Source organism: Podarcis raffonei, chromosome 4 (genome assembly GCF_027172205.1).
Source record: "Podarcis raffonei isolate rPodRaf1 chromosome 4, rPodRaf1.pri, whole genome shotgun sequence".
Classification (NCBI taxonomy): domain Eukaryota; kingdom Metazoa; phylum Chordata; class Lepidosauria; order Squamata; family Lacertidae; genus Podarcis; species Podarcis raffonei.
Genome location: NC_070605.1, coordinates 27737153 through 27754624, shown reverse-complemented (window position 1 = coordinate 27754624; position 17472 = coordinate 27737153). Strand labels below are relative to the sequence as shown.

Genomic DNA, 17472 nt, shown 5'->3' with positions numbered 1-17472 from the left:
TCCAACATTTAAGGGGTCTTCTTTTCTCTAAAACAACTTTCTACACATATAGCTCTCATTAAGTTTAACAGTTTTATCCAATCAACACAGAGCCAGAAAAGTACCAATTAGCAATTTCTCAAATCATTGGTCCTTGAACAGAGCTATGTTTATTCTGCAATTCTATATTGATACAGCAATGCTGCTCTTTTTAAGAAAAAGCAAGTTATTGTTTCTTTGGCTCAAAAAGGCTTGAACATATGTAGAAAATGACTGGTATAATCCACAGGTGAAGAGCTGAATCAGAGTTCCAGTGGTCAATGGGACTTCAATATACATGTGTTTCCCCCTCCCCAATTACCTAAAAATATTCAAAATAACCAGCATGTGAAAATTAGTTAATTCACAGAGTTTATAGATTACAATATAGATTATCCTTGCAGGCAATGTAAATAAAGGAAGACCCAAACGATTCTTCCTCAACTTTAGAAGGCTTGCTGTAACATTTAAGACAGCCAGGGAGCTAGTTGGATTGTTAGATGACAAAACAGAAGCTAAGGGAGAACAGGTTGATTACAGAGAAGCTTATATCTTTGCATCAGCCTTCACTGCTGAAAATGCTTGACTGATACCCATGCCTGAACCTATCTTTTCAGGGCTAACATCTGAAGAATTGAATCAAACAGAGGAGAAGTTCTACAGCTAACTGACAGCTTTCATGAAGCATAAGGATATCAAGAGTTACTAGCCGATGACTAGGTTCGATCTCCACTGTTGGAGGCATTATACCTCTGAATGTCAGTTGCTGAGAATCACAAGTGCGGAGAGTGTTGTTCTCCTCAGGTCCAGCTTTCAGACTTTCCACAGGCATCCACTTGGCCCCTGTGAGAACAAGATGCTGGACTAGATAGGCTGCTGGGCCTGATCCAGCTCACTCTACTGCTCAAGGACTAATCTATGTGAACATTGCTGATATCCTAACAAAAGTTCACAATGAGGCAGGAAAATCAACCTTCTTACTGGGAAACTGGGAAATGGCCATCATAAAGCAGCTAAAAAAACTGAGACAGGAGAAGTCAACACATTTCAGGACAGTTAGCTTAAATTCTAGGTAAATTGATAGAAAGCATTAAAGTAGAATTATTTCTCATAGAGAAGAACAACCCTTGTGAAAAAGAATCAGGGTGGTTTCAGCAAATATATGGTTTACCAACTACTTTTCTTGCAGTTCTTTACACACATGTTCCAGAATATCAAACTTTTTTTTGACATCTGCCCTGGTACCTTAGGGTACAGGGTGAGTAATGATGATGATGATGATGTTACAACTACTACTACTGTACGATACTTCCTTATCCGGCCCACCCCACCTTGCATGCAGACTCAGGGTCTGAAAGTGCCTTCTTATGCAATAGGGCCAGGCTGCTATTCCATAACATCAGATTATTATTTGAAATGCAGACACTATCAGCAGTCATTAGATGACCATAGAAAAAGGCATGTTATGGAACAGGCCACATTAGAGACATGAGATATGTCATGTGAAAATGAGATATGTCATATGAAAGAGCAAATTATTTCAAGGATGCAAATCTTTCTGGGGTTCACTCTTTGGTAGAGGAAAACGTCATAATTTATCCTGTTCAGTATTATTAAGCAGTCAAATCTAGATAAAATTATTGCTACTTAAAATTAAGACTTCTAAAATGCTTAAATCTTGGGAGTACAGTAGGCACTTGTAAAAACGTCAACTGACTTTGGGATGCACTATCCAGAAGTCTCAATGTGGCATACAGTATGTCTCATTTTAGACTTTACAAAGCCAAAAAAAACACTTGCAAAACCCACACAAGACCAACCCTCCCAGTATCTTTCAATTTCACACCTCGATTTCACACCCAAGCACATCCTACCTGCAGACCCTTTCACAGCACACCCAATATTTTGCTTCTCCGGAAACAGTGGCCTCTTTTTCCCCTGCGTTCTTAGCCTTGTATCCCTTAGTCCGAGAGGTGACTTCTTACTTTGCCACTCATTCTCAGAAACAGTAAGGTCTCACCTGGGAGCATTGCCTGCCACTATCACATAAGTAGGACCCACTCTCACTATGGCTCTGCTGCTGTCTTTCTTCCCCTACCCACCATCCTGTAATCTATGACAGAAAACTCACACCAGTCCCTTTTCAGCTACAAAACAGTATTACCTATCAATTAAGTGGCCTTACACTCCCAAATAAGACACCAAATGGTCAGTGTTATGGGCACATAAATCCAATATAAAACCTGCATTCCAACTGAGATCATCTAAAATTACTGCTACACACTACAGATTGCTTATGCCAATTCAACTAACGAAATTACTGACATTAGTACTGAATTGACAATCACCTACTTTATATTATCTTTCTATTCAAACACAGTAAGCTGTGATATCAGATTTCTAGCCCTCGCTGTATTTAACCATACAGGGAAACAATCTAGGTAGAGAGTGAACAAATATTTTAGAGAACAAAATTCTGAAAATTCAGTCTGCACAGAAACATGAAATTAAGAACAAAATTACACAAAACACAAAACATTTGCCCTGATGCAACCTTAATGCAAAGCAGATCCACCAAGTAGCAACAAGCAAGAAAGCATGAAGTAATTAGCCAATCAGCATAAATTTGTCTCAGAAATCAGACCAATGGTGAATCTGCAACCTCACTGATGTTACTGGGTAGATCTATGAACCAACGTCAGAGCTAGTGACATAGTACACCCTAGAGACTTTATCACAGGTCTGTTAAAAAGCTGCAAGTCTCTGCTGCTAAAGGACAAATCTGTCTGAATAACAAGGCAAACAGCTATCTGGATAAACCAAAGTCATATTGGGAATCTTTGTGTCAGCAACTTAACAACCTACATTTCTCCTTATATTAGCAGAGGGAACCAGTGATGTGATGGGAGGAAGAAACATGGCTTTAGTTAAATGGATGATCCAAGATGATTTAGCCTAGCCTCAGGATGTAGTGTGGTACCAGTTTTGTAACATCAAACTCCAAAAATGGTGTTTTTACTTGATGCAGTATATCCTTCTGTGTACTTTTTATGAACTGACTCCCTATTCTAAATCCTCAATGCAACTGTATTTACCTCTCCTTTCAGAGGATTTCATGACCTCTTCTTTAGGGTATGTTTGCACTGGCAGTCATCACTTTTCATTTCATTTTTATCTGCCACTGTCCTTTAACAAGTCTTTCCACATTTCCTGTACACATGTGCACCCTGTCCCTGGAACTGAAGGCTTTTGCGGGGTGTGTTTGTTTTTTGACAAATTTTCTGGGATAAATACTGGAAATGCACAACTGCACAAGTGCACCTTCAAAGCCACATGATCTTATTTGCGTGGATGGAAAACTAATGCTATTCTAGGCTGCATCAACAGAAGTATAGTGTCCAAGTCAAGGGAAATAATAGTACCAATCTATTCTGCCTTGATTAGACCACACCTGGAATACTGTGTCCAATTCTGGGCACCTCAATTTAAGAAGAATATTGACAAGCAGGAAAGGGTGAAGAGGAGGGCAATCAAGATGATCAAGGGTCTGGAAACCAAGCCTTATATGAAGAATGTTTGAGGGAGCTGGGTATGTTTAGCCTGGAAAAGAGGAGACTGAGAGGAGATATGATAGCTATCTTCAAATATAAAGGACTGTCATATAGATGATGGAGCAAGCTTCTTTTCTCCTGCTCTGGAAGGTAGGATCTGAACCAATGGATTCAAGTTACAAGAAAGGAGATTCTGACTAAACGTCAGGAAGAACTTTCAGACAGTAAGAGCTGTTCAACAGTGGAAGGGACTCCCTTGGGAGCTGGTAGACTCTCCTTCCTTAGAGGTTTTTAAGCAGAGGTTGGATGGCCATCTGTCCTGGATGCTTTAGTTGAGATGCCTGCATTGCTGTGGGCCGGACTAGATGATCCTCAGGGTCCCTTTACAATTCTATGATAGGAACAGGGAGAACTAAAAGCCAGGCTTAATATTTTTTTATTAAAAAATAGGTGTTTAACAAGGTGCTTGAAGGATGGGTGCAATGCCATAAATGCTTAGTTGGAGTGTGTGGGGTGTCTGTGTGTTATATACAGGAAGAAGAGTTTGGATTTGATATCCCGCCTTTCACTCCCTTTAAAGAGTCTCAAAGCGGCTAACATTCTCCTTTCCCTTCCTCCCCCACAACAAACACTCTGTGAGGTGAGTGAGGCTGAGAGACTTCAGAGAAGTGTGACTGGCCCAAGGTCACCCAGCAGCTGCATGTGGAGGAGCGGAGACGCGAACCCGGTTCCCCAGATTACGAGACTACCGCTCTTAACCACTACACCACACTGGCTCTCAAAGGAAAATCTACAGAAAATGAGACAACAAAGGCTTTAGTCCAGACCAAACACACCCAAGCCCCCCACTGTTTAATTCCTTACAATTTGCTACTTGTATGTGGTAGGGGAAGGCACAGTGCCTGTTGATCTGGATAAACCCTTGCACTCCACCTCTTGCTGCCTCTCCAATGTTTGCAATATGTTAGAATGGATGGGTATAGCCAGAAGCAGTGTGAGCCAAGATAAGTGCCAACTCCCTTCAAAAAACAAAACAAAACTATCCAAAGCTGTAAGGACTCAAACCAGATGGTGCCTACATGATTACACAAAAAATTCTTACAGAAAGTTATCTCTAACCACTACACAGCAGACTGTCAAACGTCCAGCACTTGTTATCCCTATGTACCACCAGACCAGAAGACAATTTCTTTGTGGGAGGGAAGTACTCCTAAGTAAGAGAACTAGCACTTTTGCAGATCTGCTCAAGGGCAGAAAAAAAGCCCAGACTGAACCAGATGGAAAGTATGTGTATACAGGTGGTGCATCATCATTTGCACTCTGGGAAACAAATAAAAAAGGCCCCCAAAGTAACCAACCTACCAAGGCCTTTTTCAATTATTATGTCTCCTTTCCCAACCCTCTGCATATAGAGTGATCATAAACCAATATCTGGCTTGAGAATTCCCTCATCGGGCACTGTGCTTCTCCCATTTCCTAAATGAAGGAGATTCCATGGTGAAACTCACATAGGATCTCCTATTGGAGCCATTGCCTCTTACATGCAGTAAGGGATAGGAAGGGAGATATTCTGTGAACTCAACATCTGCATTGGGGCTCCTAGAAACACTGTGTTGATTCCTAGAATGGTTGGAAGAGTTGACTTACTGCTGCTCCATGTGAAGTAATAAAATACAGCAATCTAGAGAAATCTAAAATTAGCAGAAAACTGCTAGAAATAAACTTATCTGCTGCAGAAATATTTTTAATCCTTGGTACATTTTAACCTAGCTGCTTACCAAATGAAATATTACCTGCATCATAGGATACTTTGCTTCAGCAGGACTTCCAAACCCATTAACTCCGATGAAGCTGGTGCTGAAGTAGGAGTCTGTAAGACTAGCTTCAGCCAGGGCACCTCCATCCATGCCTGCAACTAAGAAAAAGAATAATCATTTAAAACTATCAGCTTTGCAGACCCTTCCCTGACCCCAGGAATTTAAGATGCAAAAAGGTTTTACTTCTCAGAATCAGCCCTTTCCTTAAAAAAGTGGCCCTAATAGTGCTGTGAAGCTTATTTTTTTTGTAATGATCTCCATGTGATCTTTTATATGTGTAATGTAATGTAATGTAATGTTTTTACTTCTGCCTGCCTAAATACACACACACACTTCTGTGAAACAGGAAGAAGCTGCTGTGGTAGGTCACTAAATAAGGATGACTACTTTGCAATTTCTCACCAACTTGGGAGTGAAAAGCAGCTGTGCTGGGCAGGATACAAATGACAAATGTCCTACCACAACAATAGTTATATGCACAGGTAACACTGTGCTGCGTTTTGTTTAGCAAAATGTGCAGCCTGAACACATGCCTCTTTCACACACACCCCCAGCATCAATATTGCTTTAACCAGGTGAAGGAAGGGAACACATGTGCAAACCTGAAGCCTCCAGGGCTACTTGTCCCTATGCCGCAGGGACAAATAGAAATGAATAAGCGAAACAAGGGCTGGAAAACCATGCACCATGTGACTGGTGGTACAGATGAAATTAAGTAAAGGGTCAGAAATGTGTTTAAGGGTCTCTCAAGTAGAAATGCACTTTTCACCACATATTGAAAAAGTAGAAATGTTAATTTTAACTACTAAGCACAGCAAATGAAAGTGAGAAAGAGCTAACGGCAGGATGTACGGAAGAGAGAATGTTCAGGAAATACCTGCTACTGAAGGTACCTGAAGTGCTGTTGAAGAAGTAGGTTTTAAAGAAAGAAAGGGAGACAAATGAGACAATGGAGCTTGTTTTGGAATAGTACAGCAAAAGGCAACAGCAGGAGAAGGAAACAAAGAGCCTGTTCAGGTGTTATCCCAGTCTCACTCATCACCAAGATTCATTATCCTGGGTAAGGTGAACATGTGTTAAAATACCCATAGGCTCTGCCAGTTGAGATACCAGTTTCTGGATGTGGGGGAGGAGTTATGGTGAGGACCATTTGAACCCATAACCTACTCCTAATCTCATGACAAAGATGGCAGAACAACCTAAGAGGCCCAAAGAGGGATTAAACAACAGATGTTATGTTCTTATTAAGAAGCCCTACTTGAATCTTTAGTTAATGAAATTGTTGGCTCCATCACTTTTAGCGTAAGTGAAGTCCGTAACTGTCTAGATTGAAAAAAATTAATGTTCAGTTCTGTAGAAAGGTTACATCACACTTTTTATAAAAAAACTGAATGGGTAGAGCTGTGAAATCTAGTGAAAGTGCACCAGACACAATTTTCAGGGGTTTTTTAACAACAACTTAACATTTTCAGCACATCAGTTTTCAAGCATGAAAAAAATTAACAAAATCTTGTTACTTGCAATCTGCGCTCAAAATCTGCATTAATAAATAGGAGGGCATATATAACTAGAGGAAATTGTTTTTAGTTTAGCAGGGACAGTGTTGGTTATGTGGAGCTTACGGCTGACCTATTTCTGCTAGAAACCTCAACCATATGTTTGTATCAAGAGCATTATGTGTGTTCCTCAGCACTGTGCTAACTCACTACATTGAGCAAGAATGCTGCATCTTATGTTCTTCGCCCCACCAATATGACGGTGAAAACAAAGCTCTTCAATATATCTTATTTTACATATAACCAGAGCCTGTGTTAGAGGACAGTTGACAATTATTGCTTTTAGATGCCTTAAATTAAAATCACTTCAACAGCATAAGCATATATCAGTTATAGCCTTTTGAAAAAAGACAAACAATGGGGAAGCATTTTCTCCTAAATGCTAAACGATTGTATATGTCACCCAATCCTAAAAGCACAAGGCAACTAATATGCTTATACAGATAGGCAACTGAACACATAAAACAAAATAGGCAGTAATTTTAAGTAGCTTCCTATGAGCTTAGTTCCAGCCCCCTAGAAAATATATTCTGCTGTTTAAAAAAATCTACAGACATTGGCTTTGGTGAAATGCCAGGGAAACAGTTCCATCATTGTGGGCAGCCACTGAGCAAGTCCTCTATGTGTCCTTACCATTCAAACATAGGTAACATATGGCAATGTTAAATGAGCAAGAGTGGTAAGTGCTATATATTAAACAAGATCAACCTATACAACAAGTAACCTGGAAAATGAATTTATCTAAAAGACAGCTAGTAAACCTCCAAATGCTGAGAATTCTCATATTTTGGTAGTCAAAAGCCCACACCAACTGGCCTTAAGCCAGCGGTCTTGAGCTATTTCAGTCTTGGGACAAATGTAAGATGGAATTCATTTCTATTTTTTTTACAATAATGTATGTACATGCACATGCACACACCTTCTTTTCTGCTTCTTTTCATATCCTCCTCTGTCTCTCAGACAACTATGCATTCACCACTAGAACATCTATCTCAGAAAGCAGAGTGGGGAAAAATTTTGAAGTTCAGGACCTTATTATGGCTAGCCCCACAGTCGCACTCCCAAGGAGAGTCCAAAGGGCACAGGCAGCTGTGTTGTGCTGTTATTAAACTGGTTCCCAAATTCCACTCCCACATAGGCTTCTTGAAAATTGGTGAGGGTCTTGGAGGACCACTTAAAGGTTTTCTGCCTATTTTAGCAACTGTAATGCACCATGCTAGATGCTTGAATTTTTAACTGTTATGTTACACACCCCAGGCAATCTGAATAAAGCTCACTGACCACTACATTATTATATTACGCACCTAGTTTCCTGGGAACCAAAGTAAACTATGTAACTCAGCAATGCTTCTTTCAAACTGCATAGAGTCAACATGTTAAACCATTTAACTTTAACATAAGATATTCCACTAGCAGAAATGCAACCTTTAATTTTTAATTAGAAATGAAGATTATCTTGCAAAGAAGCATTGCCATTTAAATTACTGGTGTGAAGCATGAATCCTATCAAAGAAAAAGAAAGTAGTAAGCAGCCTATGATTATTTCCCTCATTCTCGAACTACCTCCAGACAAATGTCACAAAATTCCTAGACCCATTACAATCTCCTTCACTTGCCAAAGCAAGGAACGCCCCTTAATGACCCTGGCACTCCAGCAGATGACATCATTATTCCTGTTCTGAGAAGAGTACCAGAGCTGCATGCTCTTCCATTACATCACCAATTTTTACTCACTCCATAACCAGGTTCTGTGTCACAGTAACCCACCAACTGTACAAAAGAAATATTTCATTTTTCCTCTTTAACACTCTAAGAAGTGCTTTGAAAGTCAAAATTAAATCATTCCTGGCTTCACACTAAATAAAATTATACTGAAGGCAAAGAACACAAAGGGATACAAATAAGCCACTTTCTCAAGTAGTGTCATGAGTTGAAATACAGGCATCCCCACACTTATGCAGGATCACTTGCATGCAACTGCTTATACGCCCGGCACTGGGAAATAAATAGAGTAGTACTAGAAAAGAGCTGGAGAGCCCTCTTGGCTCATGAGGACGTCCAAAGAGGCCATCAGTGAGGTTGGAGGCAGCCCTGAAAAGATCAGAGGCACAGCGGGGCTTTATTGAGGCTGCTTAGCCTCCCTGCCTAACAGCTGGTGCATGGGTAGCGCAACAACATCCACAGCCACTTTTTTGCACGTCCTCCAGCCTCCCCCCAGAGGATTGGATTGGAGAGAGCTGTACAGTAGGAAAAAACTGGTGCTTATAGTCTTTTCAGAGGGTGCTCCCCATTTACGCGATTTTCCCTTTTGCACGTGGGGGCTTGGAACGTAACCCCCACTTAAGTGGGGGAGGGTTGCCTGTATATATGCATCAGGGCTAAATATCTGTAACAGCAATTATTGGCCCGCTTATACCTGAAAGTCCCATGGAAGGCCTACTTGCCAGTAAAACATAGACAAGGCAGTGCAAGGAATTCATCTAAAGATGTAAAGCGTTCAGTTCAATGCACATGTACTCGGAAGTATTACACAACTGCAGCGTGAGCCTCTCCCAACACCAGCATTACTTAATAACTGTAGGGTAGGGGGTTCTAAACTGTGGCACACAGATGAACAGTCAGTAAGCTTCATTCAGGTGGTCCAAGGCAGCAACTTCAGCATCTAGCACAGCACATTACAATTGCTAAATAACAAGCAGAAAAAGCAGTACAAGACCACCCTTGGCAATGTTTAAGTGGTTGGGGCGTTGGGGGTTTGTGAACCACTGCTGTAACAGTGAGGATTCAAATATAATACAGTGGAACCTCTACTCATGTACGGAATCCATTCCGGAGGTCCGTTTGTGAGTCGATTCGGGTCACTGGTAGAAGCGCCGTTCTGCACGTGCGCATTTGGGGGCAGCACCGTTCTGTGCATGTGCAGATGGCAGAAGCCGCTTCTGCACGTGCACAAATCACAGCAAACCCGGTATTTACTTCCAGGTTTGCTGCGGTCGCGAGTCGAATTGTTCGCGAGTAGGGGCGATGGTCAGTCGAGGTTCTACTGTACAGATAAACTTGATTCTATATAACACATAAATATGTTACAAATTTATTCTTTTATGGATAGGTAAACTAAATGATGTGGTGCTGCAGCAGTCATTCTGCACCATACACTGGAGATATGTTCCATATCTATATGCTTCTGTTCAGTTCGTTGGGGGGTAGGGGAGAGACCCACTTAGCAGCAACTAGGTCACAGTAGTTCTCAAGAATTCCAGCTGGAAAATGCCAGAAACATAAAAGCAGTTAGATCAATTTACTGTATTATTCTCACATCTGTACAAAGTGAGGTATAGGATGCTTTAAATTAACTGCATATAAATGAGTACAAATGATGTGGCTGTTAACTCCTTACCAATTTTAGTAGAAAGTGAAACACATAAGCTGGACTGACCCAAATACTCATCCATGCAGGGTGAGTAATAAGTACTCTACTTCTTGCAGTGCTTTATCCAGTCAATGCCCTAGTATTTTAACAGGTGTGCTCTCTCTCTCTTACTGGTACTGAAGTAAAAACACACTATTTACCTCTCTAGCCAGTTTAAATTATCTCCTGTTCCCAGAAACCTTAAAAGTCTCCAATTATCTTTTGCAATCAGATATCTTAGTCAGCCCCATGAAAGGTTTGAACTAACCTGTCTAAAGTATTATTATTGTCTTCACAGAAGAAGTCTACTCATCTACTCTAGTAGTTAATACAGCTGAAAACACTACCATCTGCCTACCAGTTTTAATTCTATCATCCCTTCTTCTGCTCCTCCCCATTTCCCCAACAAAACCAGGCAGCTTCTATTTATTTCTCTACATTAATACTGATTTTCTCTAAATGCAAATCTTCATATACATTCAAATTATAAGACCTCCCACTCTGAAAACTCAGTGGTACCTACAATCTATAGTCACTTGACAACCATATGTCAGGAGTGCTCTGATGGTGTTTCCTGCTTGGCAGGGGGTTGGACTCGATGGCCCTTCTATGACTAGCATTGCTATCCATTAAATAAATCATACAGCATTTAGAGTAATTTAAATTAGCATATTTTTCATTCATCATTGTATTATTTATTAAATTTGTATATTGCCATTCATCTGAAGATCAAGAGCGGTTCAAAACTTACTATTCAAGATTTTCTTGTATTTAGGCCAAGTGACCAAATATGTAGCATACTGTACTTATACAGAAACTATACATCAATCACTAAAGTAATCACACTTGAACAGTCACACATACTTGGTATGGTACCTCTATCAGAAGTACAAAAACTGTACAATCATATGTGCATTTATACAGAAGACCCAAACTTTCAATGTGACTTACTCCAGTGTAACTGCACATACAGTTGCAATCTTTAACATATACTGTACATTTTCAAACTGCACCAGAGTAATCAAAATGATTGAATCCCTTGCAGCTGTGATAAAACTTGTTTTCATAAAGCAACAAAAATTAGTCCATTTTAAAATTACTCTTAATGAATGTGTCCTGCTTCCTTGTTTTTCCTTTGTACCAATCTAGTCTAATATATAAGCATTATATTAGATTCGGTAATTAAAAGCACTCAGTATCAAATGTTACACCTTCCAAAAAATTACTTCAAACATGCTACCATAGATTCCGGCGTACTAGGTGACTGGGCGTATTAGACGACCCCCCAAATTGGCAGCTGCAATTTGGGGGTTCGTCTTATAAGCCCAGTCTTATACGCTGGGCAGCAGCAGCGGGCGGCGGGCTCCACTCCGGGAGAAAGCTTTCTCCTGGAGTGGAGCCCGCCACCCACTGCCCATACCCGGCGTATAAGACGACCCCCGACTTTTTAACCTCTTTTCCGGGGTTAAAAAGTCGTCTTATACACCGGAATCTACGGTACATAAGATTAGGTCTCAGTGAACCTCATTAAACAGATATTAATGTCCAGTCTGCACTTGAGCAACAGAAACTTTTATTATTTCAGCATTAACCATGTTGATTTTAAAAGAAGTTATATACATTAAAACTAACCTTAAAGACACTAAATCATAAACAAATTGGTATGATACAGAACAGCTGCTTTTTAGGTGGCATGTAAAAAAAAAATCAAGTTATTTCTCCCTTGGCAACTATTTTAATAGGTGTTGGTCTATAAATACACAGATGAGTCTTCTGAAATCATCCACTTAAGTTGAATAATTGTACTGAATAATATAAACATAAAAAGCTAGAATTAATTTCATTCCAGATCCAGGTATTGTACTATTATTTTTAGGTGCATCAGAGCACTGTTTAATATTAATATTTTCTTAATTCAGCTCCAAAGTTCAAGCACTGCTTCTTTTTTGTCATTCTAAAAAACTGATTGGCACATTTCAAAGATGTTCTTTTGGGTTGCTGACACCTTGAAAGTAGTCCTGTAAAATATGTCTCTTTATAGCTGAGAGGCCATCATGCAGCTATCATGACAAGACCTCTTTTGAGCACAAGACAACTCAGCATCTCTGAAAAGATAGTGTAATGCAGTAACAACTGCTGCTGCAAATTTTGTAGGAATTCAGCACACAATTATGGATGTGAAATGTAATCTGCACAGAGCATTTGAATCACGTGGCATAGGCTATAACATATAGAAAGCAATAGCTTCTCTTTAGTGGTCAGAGGCTTGTTTGCAACAGCACAACACATGGCCAATTGCTGTCATGTGCTTTATCTATGCATGGCAAAAAGATGGCAAGCGTTCTTGTTTCTAGGCTCATGTGGCCTACCTAAGGCTGCAATCCAGACCCCTGGCTGACATTAGCATGGCTTAATGGTGCAACCGTAAATGCCTCTTTGTTGTGCAGCTTCCAGGCTACTACAGTGAAGAAGCTTGGATCAAGCCCATTGCCATCAGATGACAGCAGCAGGCCTGGCTTAGGATCCTGTAGATCCTGTGGTGGCTTAGCCCTGCCTATCCCCCCAAATACCAGATTTCAGGGGTTTCTATTGACTACCTCCATTTGGGTGGGTGCAACAGAGTACTAATTGCTGGAGGAGGTCACCCAAGATACCTCTGCCCCATCCAAACTTCCTCTAGGACAGCAGATCTGTAGATTATTGGAAACCTCTGGCTTTAGCTTACTAAAAACCAATACAATAAAATCCAACTAATTTTTCTTAAATTGTAACTCTCTTACTGTGTGGCTTATGTCCAATTAAGATAAACACTTTTGCATCCAATTTGCAGAGTATCACCATGAAGACACCTGATGATTGCAAACTAGAAACTTTATTATTTAGATGAAGTAACACAAACAAGTCAGCAGAATCTAATATGTAACTATGGGATAAAATGGGGCAGCAGGCTAGAACGCATGAATGGTGCAATTCACATGACTACATTTTCCACAACACAAGCCCATTCTGCAATCCCCTCAAGGCAGCAATCAATCAGTATTCAAACCCTAAAAAAGGAGTTCAAAGTCAGTTTAGCAGCCATACTACTATGCCATTTCCAGCAACCCAAGAAAAATCATCATTTTTAAAATGTTCAAAATTAGTCACTTGCATTATCTTAGTTGTTATCCTTACTACAACTCTGTATGGTAGATCAGTATTACCATACATATTGCTGGTGAGACAACTGAGGCTGAGTGGCTTGCTTAAGGCCACCTAGTGAGTTCAATGGCAAAGGCAACACTCAAACCATGAACTTCATAGCTCAGTCTCTACACCAGCTCTCTAGATTAGGCTTCCTCAACCTCGGCCCGCCAGATGTTTTGAGACTACAATTCCAATCATCCCTGACCACTGGGCCTGCTAGCTAGGGATCATGGGAGCTGTAGGCCAAAAACATCTGGAGGGCCGAGGTTGAGGAAGCCTGCTCTAGATCATACAAGCACTGGACTGATTCAAAAACCTAAGTTCTATGTGGGCTTCCACTGCAAGATGAATACACAAAGCCACTTTTCGGTGGGAAAAACATCCATGTAAAACTAGCCTTTTTAAAAATAAGCAACCATTCTAGCAACTGTAAGTAACTGCAGGTCATACCTGCAGTCTACCCTGCTTTAATTAGACAGGTACACTGCTAGTGACAGTCAATTATTTGAAGAGATCTTTCCTTAGGAATGTTTCATCTTGAACATTCTACCAAAAAAGGAAATTTGTACCAGTCGCTTTTTGTGTAATGTGTGCATGAGAAAATGGGTACTAAAGAACTCTTTTTATTTATTCCTCTGAAAATTTGAACCAGAACATTTTTATTTACCTTTTATTCATTTCTTCTGTCTGCAGGTGATTGAGAGTTCACATTAAAACATTTGATCAAATCTAGAGCTGTAAGCACAAGTTGACACGAAGCGAGCAGAGAAACCTACAGCTTTGTTGACAGGAAGAGCATGACAAGTCGTCAAGCCACACTTCAAAATATCTCCCAACAAGCTTTGTTGATTCATTTTTACATAGTGCTGACTGATTAGCAGCATCTTCCCATCAAATAACTTGAGGTGTTACGATAATGTTTGTTTCATCACATCTGGAACACTTGCAGAAGGAGCTAGTGGTGCTTTTGAGTGTGGCGGGGGAGCCAGGTCAAATTCTCACAACTTATATTTTCAAGCAGTACTCCACTCCATTGCAGCACAAAGAAAACCACATTATAGAAGCAGGGGGAAACTGACAGACCAGGATTACTAACCCAAACCCAGGATAAACTTGGTGGATTCCGAGCATATGGATGCTGCACTAAGCTATCAATCCTGTCTGGATTTTCTGAACAGGCAAGAAATTGTGTCTCCCACAACTGCTTTACTGTTTATCCTCCTTAGCAGTTGGTTTTATTTTTAAAGTCGTTCTCTCTATCATACACCCCACCAACATACTTAGTTCAAATTTCCTTACCATTATATATATCTCACCACACCTCTTTTTGTCACTTTTTTCCAAGAATCTGTGTGTGTGTGTGTATGTTTGTGCACATTATTTGTTATCAGGATTCACGCGACACCCCCTTACTCTACCTGCCATGTGGGCGAAGGAGCAGCATTAAATAGCTTCGCCCTCTCCCGTTTTCAACACATTTTACCTCACACGTCGAAGGTTTCCAATCCCTCAGGGGAAGCAGGGAAACGGCCTCGGTGAGCCACCCTCCTAACGCCCACCTCTTCCCGAGCATCTCGACTGACACAGCCCTGGCTCCTCGGTGGGAAGGCCGTGGGGCCTGGGCCTGGGGCCAGAGACTCACCTGGAGCCTTTCCCGGTCCCTCCCTCCCTCCCCGCCTCGATGCTCCCCGTCGCCCCGCACTCACTGGCCAGCCGGGGCCCGTCCAGCCCCGCTCCGCCGCCTGCTCCGCCGTGGCCGCATCCTGCGCCTCCTCCCAACAGCTCGGGGGGTTTCTTAGGCCCCGCCACGGGCGCCGCTGCCCCATGCCCGGAGTAGCCGCCGACGTGCCCGGGAGAGGCGGCCACGGCCGGGGCAGCGGGGCCCGGAGGGAGCCCGAGCGGGAGCCCGCCGAGGGCCACAGGGGGCGGAGGCCCAGGGCAGGCGGCCGAAGCTCCGCCGGGCTCCTCGTGCAGGAACTGGCACTCCTCGCCGTAGAAGCACGTCTTGTCCTTCGCGTAGTAGCGGCAGAACTTTAGCTTCACCCCGACGGGAGCCGCCGCGGCCGCCGGCCCGGGGGGCGGCCCCACCGCCGCAGCCGCCACCGCCGCCGCGGCAGCCGCCACCACCGGGGAGGAGCAAGGGATCCCGCCGCTGTTCATGGCGGCCGCTACAGCAGCGCGGGCAGGGCCGAGGCCGCCTCCGGAGGCACCGCCGCTGCCGGACGCAGCACCATCGGGGGAGAGGCGGGCGGCGGCGGCAGCCCGGGTCCGGTCGCCGCTGTCACAGCCCCGAGTTCCGGCGTCGGCGGGGGAGCGTCGCAGGCGGGCAAGGGCGCGCGGAGAGGGCCGCGAGCGCTTCTCTCAAGTGGGTCGGGCGAGCCCGCCGAGGAGTACGAGGCGAGGGATGGGCCCGCGGCGGACGCGGGAAGCTGGGCCCTCGGCCAGGCTGATTGATGGTCCGGCGGCGGCGGCGGGGTTGTTTATTCCATTTTCCTCTTCCTGAGCTGCCTCCTCGGTGCGCCTGCGCCGCACAGGGGCCCGCTGGGTAATCCGGGCCTGGAGCAGGCGGAGGCGCGTGTGGAGGCCCAGCCCTTGCGAGGGAGGAGGCGGGGGAGAGAGAGGCAGAGGAGGTTTCTACCGTCACAAGCGGCGCTGCTCCCATTTCACGGCCTTCGAAGCCCGCTTTTTAAGATTTCTCACGGGCAGTGCTCTCGTTAGGGTCCGCAGAAGCTCTCCTCTGCCGTTTCTTTCGCCCAGGATAGCCAAACACTCGGCCGCCTCGGGACAAGCTCTTCGTGCTGAGCTGGGCTTTAGTCCGAGGGTAGGGAAGTGGCGGCCTCCCAGCTGTTGTCGGGCTGCAGGTCTCCTTCTCCCTAACTGTTGGGCGTGCTGGCTGCGGCTGGTGGTGGTGGGAGCTAGGGGTCCACACGTTCCTCACCCCGACTTTAATCCGTGAGCACGTGGGGCTCCCAGTTTTGCAGCAGCCACAATTAGGACTGGGCAAATGCGTCGATTTTGGTTGTTCTCATTTTCTTATTTTTCCAGTCTTTGTTCTCCGCATGGCCACATCAGTTTGTGATGTATGTGTGTATACATGCAGTTAAAAGTTCTCACAATTAATTGGCATTTTAATGCGAATTTATCCTAATGGAGTTGTATGCAATTTCCCCTAACACTTGCACTTTTGCAAAGCACTTTCCCCTAATGCAATGTGCTTAGATTTCATTTTTAGTAATAAATGCGTTTTGATGCACAATTTACCATGGGTGTAGTCAGGATTTTTGTTAGGTGGGGTGGGGCAGAAACGACGTGATTGGTCAGTAGAGTACTGTATTTCTATTGTTTTACTTGATCGAGGGGGGGCAGCTGCCTCTTGGCTCCCCCCTTGACTACGCCCATGCACTTTGCCCAAGAATATACATGTTTTTAGCACATTTGTTGGCTGGAGAATTGCATTGCACAATTCATGGAAGAGTGAATTTTGGAAGTGCCGTTGATGAAAAGGTTCTAAATAAATCTCTGCAGGTTACAGCATAAGTAACTGGAGGGCCTTATTCAATTAGCCTGGAGAAGAGGAGGTTAAGGGGTGATATGATAGCCATGTTCAAATATATAAAAGGATGTCACATAGAGGAGGGAGAAAGCTTGTTTTCTGCTGCTCCAGAGAAGCGGACACGGAGCAATGGTTCCAAACTACAAGAAAGAAGATTCCACCTAAACATTAGGAAGAACTTCCTGACAGTAAGAGCTGTTCAACAGTGGAATTTGCTGCCAAGGAGTGTGGTGGAGTCTCCTTCTTTGGAGGTCTTTAAGCAGAGGCTTGACAACCATATGTCAGGAGTGCTCTGATGGTGTTTCCTGCTTGGCAGGGGGTTGGACTCGATGGCCCTTGTGGTCTCTTCCAACTCTATGATTCTATGATTCTAATTAGCTTG

The 17472-nt window shown here is 43.1% G+C and overlaps 1 protein-coding gene across 4 annotated transcripts in view; it reads right to left on the bottom strand.

Moving 5' to 3' along the window:
* Positions 1 to 16469, bottom strand: part of PAN3 (poly(A) specific ribonuclease subunit PAN3) — a 56832-nt gene extending 40363 nt beyond the window's left edge. Inside the window, exons 1-2 of one of the 4 annotated variants that reach the window (XM_053385955.1) lie at positions 15244 to 16469; positions 5363 to 5484 (exon numbers count right to left, since the gene is read on the bottom strand). In XM_053385955.1, coding sequence (XP_053241930.1) covers positions 5363 to 5484; positions 15244 to 15697 — 576 coding nt within the window. In that variant the 5' untranslated portion in view covers positions 15698 to 16469. The remainder of the gene's footprint in view (positions 1 to 5362; positions 5485 to 15243) is intronic. The other 3 variants (XM_053385953.1, XM_053385952.1, XM_053385954.1) reach the window with 3 other exon arrangements.
* Between the last annotated feature and the right edge of the window lie 1003 nt (positions 16470 to 17472).